Here is a 12381-nt window from a genome sequence, read left to right on the forward strand (position 1 = left end):
GGGTCCTCTGTCTATGACACAGAGATAATTAATCAAAATTATTCTCAAAAGATTTAAATGTTATCCTACTAATCTAATTTTCTCCAAATATGGAGTGTTATATATCAAGCAATTATTAATTCAAGCACTATTAATTGTCATTGTGAATGATAGAAAAATTATACTTTCTGACTTTCAACAGAGTAACCATACAAGACACTGGTAAAACTTGTGATACTGCACTTCAAAATTTATCTTTGAAAAATTATGTAAACATTTCTAGATCCCCCTACCTAATGGGGTCTATTCCGTGCACCCCTTACACCCTTGTGGAAAACATAGATGAATGCCCATAGAGAAAAGTAATGCCATAGTAGCAACAATCTGCTGGTTACTGTAATAATACCAAACCAGTCTGTCTACAGAATCAGAGGAAATATCCACAACATTTATAACCAATACCCATTATGCGGATATCTGTGACCCGTCCAGGAGGGGATGGAATAAAAAAAGTAGGATTTAACAATGAAAAGAGCAGACATTTTCTTGAACATAAACGTCTTTAATAGTAATTGTATACAATCGATTTATAACAAAGATCGTGTGCATTTCAATTACTCTCAGATATTATAGAACAAGAACTACAATAGAAACTGACACAATATTGAGTTTATTCAAAACCATGATCACACTTAGTAGTATAAATAAAATGTATAAATCATAATAATTTGTATAAATGTACAAAAACAATACTTTTTATTAGGTAATAATAATCCTAAGACAATTAGAGTAAAACTACAGTAGAAATAAACAATCTAACACAATATAAATGTGCAAAACAATACTAACAATTAAATAGTCTATTTGTTCATTATCACTTGTTCGGGTCACTTGAAATCTAAATTAAAGATACTAATAGAAGGAACAAATAAACAAGTTTTTCCGAACAGTGAAAGAAACACCACTTTTTGCAAGTGAGGGCAAGAACCCAAAAGCAATGGAATAGATACACTGTACAACTGTGATGAGATCCAGCGTTGGGCAAAAGTATACAATGATTTAGGAGTCAAAATAATTGAGAATAAATCTAATTAATTAAAAAAATAATGATCCTATAGAACTCAAAGGGATTTTCATTGATTTTAAATTCTTAGTTAGCCTATGGGATGTCAAGTATTAATGGTTAACAGGCTACATAACGTCCAAAAAGTCTTATTGATTTTTCCTTACATAAAAATGTTTAGCTATACGAGGGTTGAAGGGTAGTTTCAGCTAATAGTTCTATAGTTTGTGCATACGTCACAACAAGGCGGCTTTCCCCTTATGATCATTGGTGAATAGAATGGTGTCTTTTGCAGCTCTGTAGCTGACGTTTTGCTGTGTAATTTAATAGTATATTACGTTACTAGTCCTGAAAATAAGTGTTAACCGGACTAGTGTGGGATTACCATACGAGTCCACCATCCAACTATTATCCACCAACTAAAAGACTAAAAAAATCACTAGTCATAACCTCTAAGAGAGGTTATGTTTTTGTTACTCATTGCCACCTAAATACAGTATAATCAGCTGATTGGTGTCCGGTAAAACTCATTACAGTAAAGTAGTACGCAATGAAACCCCATTTGAATAAGCTGGCGGCAAACAGCTGTTTTCTGGACTAAATACTTGCGTGGGAAGTTCGTCAAAATAATTTAGTGTGACGTAAAAGTTTTTAAGATTATTTTGACCTTTTGCCACATGTGAGATTAAGGTCATTTCAGTTCAGACCACAAAAAACACATTTGATGCCGATATTCATTTCCAGATGACTGTGGGTTATGGCCCAAATGCAATGATTGAGGGTAAAGTGCAGATATCGGTTAGAGTGTAAAAATGGCCGTGGAAACCTTTTCCCTTTGAGGTATTGTGTGAGAAGTCTGGGTACTGACCAAAAAGAGAATTCCTTCCAAAATGGACATTTTCAGGGTAATTTTTAAACTTCATAGCTCATTTCTGCACTTTACCCTCTATCATTGCGTTAGGGCCATAAACTTCTGTCATCTGGCAATGAATGTCTGAAGCCGACATGTTTATTGCAGTCAACAAACATATCACCAACAAGATAAGGTTGGTGTCACCAACCTTATCTTACATGTGGTGGGAGATCCTATAATTTAATTAAAAATTTCTATAGACACCGCAAAGTGTACACGTCAGCTACAGAGCTACAAATGGCGCCGTTCTGTTCACTAATTATACAAGTAAGCGACGAGGAGTCTCGTTGCAGCGTACACACAAACTAAGAAGCTATACCCACAAACAGCCTTTATTTAAAAATCATCCCTCGTAGCATGACTTTAACTGTGATTTTATAAAAATGTTGCCAATGAGATTCAATCATGAGATCCAAACATAAGAATTGTTTCATAAGAAAAATAAACTAATAGATTCATATAAATACCCTTGTCGCAGCAAACCTGCGGACTGAGTAAATCTCCATTCACCTGGTTTGATTTTCTCAAACATATTCCCTTAAAATTGGTTGAACTCACAGTTGCACATCAAAATCTTACCTACATAATACTAAACAATTAGTAAACTACTGACAGCCTTCAAATGTGATTGACACATCGCTAAATTAAATAAACTTAAAATGTATCTTGTGAGGCTTGTGATAAAGAGTATAATTAATAAAGTCATCGCCTCTAATCTCATGAGTAGTAAAAAGTCATCTTATTAAACTCAACAAACAACTTAAATAGTAAATGGTAATCAAAATTGACCAAAATGGAACTTTTATCCCATCCCCGACAAAACAAATAACTACATGATAATAAATTGTTACGCTTGTCTGGTCAAATCTTATGAGTGAAATATGCTCTCACATTTGAGTTGCTTCGCTATCAACTAAAATCTTCTAACATGGCAGACGGCAGACAAGTCTTAATACAGCCTTCAATAGTGCCAAGTTGATGTCAAGTCCATTTACAAAATCATTGTACCAAATACAATTGGAATAGGATGAAAAAGAAGCACAATCAGTCGTTGTCAAAGAACAAAACTGTCTCTTCGTAGGTTTGAATAAACATTTACCTCGTTTACACTTAAAGTTCTGGGAGTAGTGAATTAAAATTTAGCCTTGTATTTTTTCAGTTTGAGGTTAAGGTATAGAACACAAGGGCGGAGGTTTTATAGGCCTATTTTTGAGATAATTGTTTTAATACAACAACAAACTTGTTCAACTATTTAGGATTTTTTCAGATGAAGTTTGAATGAAAAGCAAAAATAATATAACCATTCATTTGCTACTATAATTTGGATAAAGTCATTGAATAGTTCAAAACTTGCAATATTAACGTCCGCACGAGTGAGTACTACGACTATCCGCAGTACTATCCTGATAATTAGCCCAATTCGTATATACCAAGGAAAAAATGTGGTTCATATTCCACTATAAACTGTAGGTCCCTTAGTTACCATTAGCTGTATGGGCTATTCAAATAAAATAAAATCAAATTAACAGCTGTGTCTAAGGAATATGTTGGCCTTAGTCACTAACAAGATTACAAGATCGCGCCACTCATCCTACACTCATCTCCATTCATACTTGGCTTAAAATACCTACTTTGTATGTCACCATTTCATCGAAAAGTATTAAAGTATATGAAACAGAAAGTTGTGTTCTTTGACCATTCATCTTATTTAGTTATATAATTAAACATGATCAAGTCACATACAATATTATTGTAAAATGAACTATACAGATCCCTCCTTGATCTAATATTTATGAGCAAAACTAGAAAGGCTATCTAAACGTTGACTTGAAAAATCTGAAACAAGAGAACAGGAAAAACAAATTACGTCCATTGCAGACACAAATTTAAGGTGTATTACAATAAATTCCGAGATTAATAACTGCTCCCTCCCTAAAAGTAAGGAAATCAAAAAATGAAAATTTATAGGAAATTACTAGCTGAAATGAATAACAATGCCACCTTTTCTTTCAATAAGATCTTAGAGAAGTTTTCTTTTTGAGAAGAGAGTTTAACTTGTTAGAAGAATATTTAGAGGATGCCTCAAACATGTGAGAAATATAACATTTATCTCATACATTTGTGTATATTAATTAATTTTTTTGGCAATCAAACAACAACAAACAAGGTGACAAGGTGGTCATAAATGATTGGACACATTTTAAAATTAAATAAATAAATAACTAATCAATGTAGAAATAATGGAATTGTTTTATGAAATAGAAAATTTCAAACGGTTTTACACAATAACTGCAAAACAATAATAATTACGAAAATGTCTTATAAAAAGTGGTTTTAATAAGAATTAAAAAATCACCTGTAAGTTATGTTATCTTGTCAATGACTTGTGTGGTGGCATATTCAGCTGGCCAACAATGATCCTTTCTAATCAAATATTAAACTGGGTAAAATAGTACGCACATACCTATATGACAATTTTCCCGGTCGTTCAATTGGACGGGATGGTCCAATTTCTTGGCCTACTTGTTCTCCAGACATTAAACCCTTAGACTTTTTTATGGGGCTACGCCAAGGAAAGAATGTTTGCAAAGAAGGTTCAAGAAATTAAGGTACTTAAAATAAGAATTGGAGAAGTTATTGAAAGCATAACTCCAGCAATGCGAAGAAGAACATGGTCTGAGGTCGAAATCAGACTACAAACTTTGCGTTCAAACCATGGATAACTCGTAGAAATTGTTAAATTAGATTAATGGTAATCATGAAACAGTAATCTTTTTTTTTTTATTGTTATGATAAAAAACTGTTTTAAATTTGCTATTTAATTAAACCATTCCCATGTTTTTAAGTTGCTTGGTTATTTATTTATTTCATCTTAAAATGTATCCAATAATTTATGACCACCTGGTATTATTAGGTACTGTTGACTAAATGCCAAATCACCTGTCAAGCAAATTTATGTAATGTTATGAATAAAAATAAATTATTAGAAGCAATTCCATCAAAAAATCCACTTGAATTTAAAAATTGTGGCAGAGGGAATAGGTGTTACCATAAGATCTAAGGTAATAGCTTATTCTCTATATGTGAAATTTGCTAATATTTCCTATAGGCCGATGGGAAATTCGCTAATTCCCTATATGGGAAATTTACTAAAATCAGTCCCGGGTTTAGGACTTCACATGATACCTACGTACCTATAGTAAAAGCTTATTGCCTATTATAGAAATTTGTTGAAATATTGATAGAAAATGTTTATAAAACATAACCCTACGAAGAAACCTGGGTACCTATGTACAATCTTTTTGATGGTGATGGACAAGTTTCCCGAAAAAATTGATGGATAAACAATGTTCACTGTTTATCTTTGCCAGCTGAAAATTCATCTATTTGCAAGTTGTATATTTAATGTGCAAACAACATATTTTTTATAGCTAACCTTAAACCCTGGTCTGTCTATTTCAATCAATTTGGGACCGGACCTTGTTCGGATTAGCCTAAAATGCAGTAAAATTTCATCAAAATATTACAACAAAATATTTATGATTTTTTCCCCAAAAAGGTGGTTTGGATTAGCAACTTGGGGTGTAAGTTGACTTACCTAATTTCATCTATGAGTGGAGTGACAGATGAATACATGGACTGGGATGTTTGGACATTGACATTTTGGAACACTGATAAGATAGGCTATTAACAGTATGGTGGGTTAGGTACAGTGAGCCTGGGCTAAAATCCTTTACAGAAATGAGGAGTTTTCTCACTTCCCACTCTGCCCATGACCTACTTAAAGCCGGCGGATTAAGTAGCCTGTTTGACTAAATTGAGTTGAAAATGTTTTGTGGTAAATAATGTAAAAGTACGGTAACAAAAGTTTGACGAATAAAAATGTAATAAAACACCCCCACTGCAACAATACTGCAAGCTATCTTCCTCTTTTCTGATTTGATTTTCACTAAAATATTTCTCTAACAATACTCAATCAGTCAGATTGATTACCTATTTAAATAACATTAAATTTAATGATTACTTAGTTTTTTCTTCTACACGAAGGTATTAGAGTGGGTTTTGATTATTAAAATGTGTAAATAACTTCTTGATCAGCATTGTAAGTGTTATTAAATTTATGGAAAGTAAATAAAAGAGACGTCCATTCAAGATTCTTGTCATTCGCCTATTGGGTCTGAAGACGATGTCCAATCGAAATCGATCACCACTTCCCATCTTTTTTGTATATTTACCATCTTGTGAGTACCAGTATAAGCGTAAATATATGTTTTAAGTGTTATAAGACGTCTCTTTTATTTACTTTTCGTAAAATGTGTAGTACAAAGCTAGTATGAAATAAGTACATATGCCATCAAAATATAGACCTATATCCATAAACACAGAAACCAATGATAAAACTCCACTAAATAAAATACTAAAAAAAAAAAAAACAATAGATTTCTCTCATAAATCTTTCTTGTAAACAATCACTTCAAATTTATCACAATTATGCTCAACTTATTTACAATCGATAATAAATAGATAAATATCGATTCAAGTATATGCAATATTTACACTCTAAGAGTCTGTATGGATTTATGAGCAGAGTGTGGAGGTGATCGAGCTCTTTATGTCTGTATGAATGGCAGCTCCAGGGACTAGGATTGCAGGACTAGGGAGGGGGATGGGAGAGCAGCAGCCGTCAGGACCTTACTATGACAACTGCTGCCATCTCAATTGCGTGTCATCAATGGAATCTATTCTGCCTCGCCGCCTTTTGGCCAGCAGAGCCAGACTTCTTCTCCTCTTCATCGTCCTTCTTCACCTCAGTGTACCTCTCCCCCTTCATGCTCACGATCTTGCTGTCCCTGTATCGCACTAGTTTCTTTGGCTCCTTAAACACAAGATAATAAAGTATTACAAAGGGAAGGAAGAACAAAAAAGCAAAATAAGTCTGGGTCAGTAAGAAACAAAAAAGAGATAGAGAAGATTATAAAAAAATATTAAGAAAGACAGTAAAAGTACTTTGGAGTAAAAAGAGAGAATGGGTAAACAAAATCTTAGAGAAAGCTGAACAGGACAGGACAGCAGACAACAGTAGAGACTTCTACCGATCAATAAGATTTTTTAGAAAGGGATACAGCCCAATGCCATGAATTAAAAACAAATCAAGACAACTAACTGGTGGTACAGAGCAAAGAAGGACTACAAGTATGGCAGGAACATTTAAAAGATCTTTTGATGTAAGACAGTCTGAAGAAGGAGATGAGGAGGAAGTGTACCAGAATGTAGATTCCATGGTCCCATACCCAACAATTCAAACGTCAATCAAGGAATTAAAAAAAAGCCCCAGGGGGGGAATCTATTGCATTGGAAGGAATAAAGCATTGCAATTGCAATTGCAAAAGCAATTGCATCGATGTGACTTGAAGCAAGTTGTTATGAATAGTGCTCCTATTTTAAATCTAATTTTTCAGCAAGATTTGGACTAAATGATATAGCTAGTGAGTTTATATTGTACTTTTAAAACACCTAAATGTAATAAACAAATAAGTTCTTATATTACCTAAAAGTATAAAACATTTTACAATATAATACTTTTTACTTACAAGACTCTGCTTGGAATAGGGATAGTTTTTCTATAGATTGATGATGAAAAATCAAAAGAAAAAGTTCATTGGTATTTAATGTAACATCATTTAATTTTTTTCAAACTGCACTTCTTTCAGTAAAATCTCTATTAAAGTGTTAAAATACCCAAAATAAGAAGATCTATTTATGTGAAAAATAACATCACCACTCCTAACCACATATATCACTACGCTCAGGTGGACAAGGATTTTCAGGAAATAATTCTGAATTCTGACTTCTAACTGTGACGTCACCTTGCAGAGTTTCATTCAACTTCACTACCTGGAGTTTGACCCCAGCCTTGTGATAAGAGATAGCAATTCAGCTGTGTTCCTCTAATATGTTCCATTGAGAATATTATTATCCTTATATTGGGAGATTTAAATAATTTTCTCCAGAAAAAAAAAAATATTAAAATTACAGTAAAAATAGTTTCTATCTATATGTATATACAGGGTGAGTTTTAATTGTCCCCCCCCCAACTTTTTTCTACATTTTTTCAAATATCAATCCCAGACCACTTCCAAACATTGTTGGGTAGTAAGTACTTCATTTTGACAAGGTGGTCATTTCCGGCCGCCATCTTGGATCCGCCATATTGGATGCAAAATATTTTTTTCAAATGTAAAGGTGGGGTTGTGACCCATTATTTCGAACTAAATTTTTACCCTGATTACAATGCCGCAAACCGTTTAAAAAAATCTTGATTCATTCTAAAGTTATGAGGCCTTTTTAAAACTTTATTTTTAGCCCATTTTAACATTGTGCATTTACAAACTAAGATCATAATCTCAAAATAGTGCTAGATAAAGATAAGTATACACTACCAATTATTGTAAACCTATTTACACTTATTTATGACTGATGCATTTTTTTCGGCCGCCATCTCGGATCCGCCATTTTGAAATGGGATAAACTATTTTAAATATGAAGGGTGTGTTGTGACCCATCATTTTGAACTACTTTTTTAAGCTAAACACAATGCCGCAATCCATTTTTTGTTATCAAGTTTTATTTATGAATTATTGCAATATTTTTGTTAAAAATGTTAATATTTCAAAATTAAAATATGAAAATAAAAAATGGACCATGGAATTGAGTTCAGCTTAAAAAAGTAATCCGAAATGATGGGTCACAACACCCCTTTTATATTAAAAATAATTTATCACATTTCAAAATGGCGGATCCAAGATGGCGGCCGAAAAAAATACATCATTCATAACCAAGTGGAAATAGGTTGGCAATGACTGGTAGTGTATACTTATCTTTATCTAGCACTATTTTGAGATTATGGTCTTAGTTTGTACAAGCAAAATGTTAAAATGGGCTAAAAATAAAGTTTTAAAAAGGCCTCATAACTTTAGAATGAATCTAGATTTTTAAAAACGGTTTGCGGCATTGTAATCAGGGTAAAAATCTAGTTCGAAATAATGGGTCACAACCCCACCTTTACATTTGAAAAAAATATTTTGCATCCAATATGGCGGATCCAAGATGGCGGCCGGAAATGACCACAATGTCAAAATGAAGTACTTACTACCCAACAATGTTTGGAAGTGGTCTGGGATTGATATTTGAAAAAATGTAGAAAAAATTTGGGGGGGGGGGACAATTAAAACTCACCCTGTATATATATATTTATTTCCTTTAAATAAATTAACAATTTATTGATAGAATACAAGATTTTCTACAATAATTTGCTATTTAAAGGATCTTTCAATAGAAACTTGATATTAGTTTTACCATTTATCGTTAAAATGGTAAATTATGCTGAATCTAAAGTGAATGAAAACTGTTTACCTCGTGGCTGGCTGAGAGAAGAAAAAATTCGAAAGAATGGTCTCAGTAAAGGGAAAACTGATATCTACATTAAGTCCCCTGGAGGTAAAGTTTTTCGCTCAAAAAAAGAATTAAAAAACTATATCTCAGAAAAGAACCTTCCATTTAAATTAGAAGATTTTTATGACACTAAAATTAAATTAAATAGTAATAATTCATCTTTCTCAAGTTTGAATGAACCAGCAAACCAAGAATCACAAAGATCTTCATTTTCCTCTGTATCCTCAAATGAAGAAGCCAAGTTAGTAGACCAGGCAACTGTAAGCAATACCAGCGGTAAAACTATTTCAATGTCAGATATAGGGACACAAACTGACCACACTCTAATGAAATCTCATCAGATTACCTACGAACTTTTAAGTAAAAACTGGCTCTCTGATCTTACTATTCAACCATACCTCCAACTGATTAGTGAAAAATTTTTACTGACAAAATCCAGCATAATAATTAACCCTTTGATTTCCCATGCGGTAAAAAATCTGCAGGACTACAACTTTCTTCTTGATCCTTTAAACATTCGCTCAATTAATACTATTATTCTTCCTATAAATGATTCGGAGGAGCTGAACAAAGAAAGTGGATCTCATTGGAGCACCTTAGTCTATGACAAGATTTCCAACAATTACCTGCATTTTGACTCACTAAAGGACCACAATCTGACTTCAGCAAAGAAGGTAGCAGACAAACTTACATTGTATCTTGGAGGTACTTCATCAGCTGCAACATTCACTTCTGCAAGCTGCCCACAACAACCTAATTCTTACGATTGTGGCATCATCACATGCTGGGTAATTGAATCCCTTGTTGAGGATTTGGTCACTAGTAATGAGCTAAATATTAAGTTTATTCAAGAAGCTAGTTTAAGCGATATAGAACTAATTGAGAGACGGTCACTGATGGCATATTTCCTGTTAGCTTCACATTTCAGCGACGCTATTTTGTATTCTACAATGATTAAGAAGAGGGATAAAGAATACACATCCTCAGTCACTAGGGCTGAAAATAGGAAGTCCATCATTCAGTCCACGGTAATCCCTAAAGAGAAGAGCAGCACAGCTGAATCACACCACTGGGTCAAAATTAAACAAAAAAGTAATTCTTACAAGGGCCCTAACCAACACATTACAGAGCCTACAACTGCAGTGGAAAATAGGTTTAACATTCTTAATGAATTAGATGACAGTTGTGAAGTTCCTGATAACATTCCAGAAAAAAACCAGACCAATACCAGTAAAATAAATCGAAAACAAAACAAACAACGCAGAAATCCACACTATAAAAAAACAATCACAAGAAAGTCCAAACAGCTATACCCAAACTTAAAGCTAACCCTCTGCTCGGATAGCCAGAGCAGAGGAGTAGCTAATAAAATTGAATATCTAAGCCATGGGAGAATCAAGGCGTTTGGTTACGTAAGAGCCAACACCACGTTAGCCCAAGTCATTGACTCTACAGCCATTGAAGCCTCCACCCCTGTGGTTATCATTGGTGGAACAAATGACAGCCTAAATTCCGAGTTTGGCGATATCTATAAAGACCTAGAACATAAACTTAAACTCAAAAGTGAAGAAAGAACCATCTTCATCACAACCATACCTATTAGATATGACAAGCCCCTAATGCATCCTATAAATGTTGATCTATACACCGTGAATCATTACATCGAGGAACTAACACAGAGGATGGATAATGTTTATTTGATTAATCTAACCCAGCTTGAGCGTTGCGACTTTACAAGACATGGTCTTCACTTTAGCAGTCGAGGAAAGGAGAAATTGGCTGGAATCATCATTGATGAAGTAACAACCTGGGCCCGAAACAAACTAATTACCAATGTTGGGAAGTAGCGCGCTACAAGTAGCGACGCTACAGTAGTGCGCAACTTTTTTTGTAGCGTTAGCTGTAGCTACGCTACTTTTAAGATTTTGTAGCTTTAGCTGTAGCTAGCTACATTTTTAAAGTAGTTGTAGCGGAATTTTAGCTACTTTTCTCGCTACATTAACATTTGTTTGAGATAGTGATTTTTATCATAACCTCAACCTTACGTGAAACAACCTCTTTCAAACTGAGATTTTCAAAAAAATTAGGCCTACTTTCTTGGCTTCAAACAGCTGGTTGCAGCCGTTTCATTCCCTATTACCACGTTGTGTGGACATAGAGGCCATTAAATGAGTGTTATCCACATTTTTGGCTCTCATTTCCTTAATTTACTACTCTATGATTACTGTCAGATAAAATAAAATCGCTAGATGCAGACGACGTTTAAACGGTACCGGTGACAAGAGAAGCTATTGAATTGAATGCTTGCAAGTGATTGACAGGACAGGGGAATTAGTAATCAATTTAGTTTCTTTATTATATCGATAATGCTTCAACTTGGGGTTTAATGGAAACCAACACACCTTGAAATAATGAGAAAGCTGGTCTATCAACCTTTGATTCAGCTGTTGATTGTGGTTTATCATCACAAGCCCTTCCTTGGTTAGATTACGAAGATTTTTCAAAGGTTTACTAAATTAGCAAAGAGGAAATTACCTGATGAGATTTAAGATATGCCTAGACTACATGATAATTATTGTAATGAAAAAATCTCCATATAACATGAAACTTACATTGAAAAAATAGCATAGTTTGCTCCTGCTAACAGCTCTTGTATAGGACTGAGGCTATGGTTTAAGACGAATACCAAGTTCAATTATTATGAATATATCTGTTTAGTCCTTGCAAGAACAAGCCTACTATAGCCAACTTGTTACATAGCCAAGTAGGCCTACATGTTATTTTTACTTTACAAATTTCATCATGTTTAAATTAAAAGCCGATTTCAGGATAAGTTGCTGAATACTGTTTTCTCTACCAACTAGGTTGAAGCACAATTTGCCCTATGCATAATGACAATAAAGGAAGATTTCTTGACATTGAAAAGTGTTATTCGTAGAATAAGTAATTTATCACTTTAAAAGTTATAGCAATG

The 12381-nt window shown here is 33.7% G+C and overlaps 1 protein-coding gene across 2 annotated transcripts in view; it reads right to left on the reverse strand.

The window, feature by feature from the left end:
- Positions 1 to 545: 545 nt before the first annotated feature.
- Positions 546 to 12381, reverse strand: part of LOC128998480 (CUE domain-containing protein 2-like) — a 28114-nt gene continuing 16278 nt past the window's right edge. For both annotated transcript variants that reach the window (XM_054424624.1, XM_054424623.1), the window contains 2 exons: positions 5554 to 6831; positions 546 to 3791 (listed from right to left, as the gene is read on the reverse strand). In XM_054424624.1, coding sequence (XP_054280599.1) covers positions 6685 to 6831 — 147 coding nt within the window. In that variant the 3' untranslated portion in view covers positions 546 to 3791; positions 5554 to 6684. The remainder of the gene's footprint in view (positions 3792 to 5553; positions 6832 to 12381) is intronic.

The sequence above is a fragment of the Macrosteles quadrilineatus genome, unplaced genomic scaffold, assembly GCF_028750875.1.
Source record: "Macrosteles quadrilineatus isolate MER2022 unplaced genomic scaffold, UCM_ALF_1.0 Scaffold_7__1_contigs__length_78375512, whole genome shotgun sequence".
Classification (NCBI taxonomy): domain Eukaryota; kingdom Metazoa; phylum Arthropoda; class Insecta; order Hemiptera; family Cicadellidae; genus Macrosteles; species Macrosteles quadrilineatus.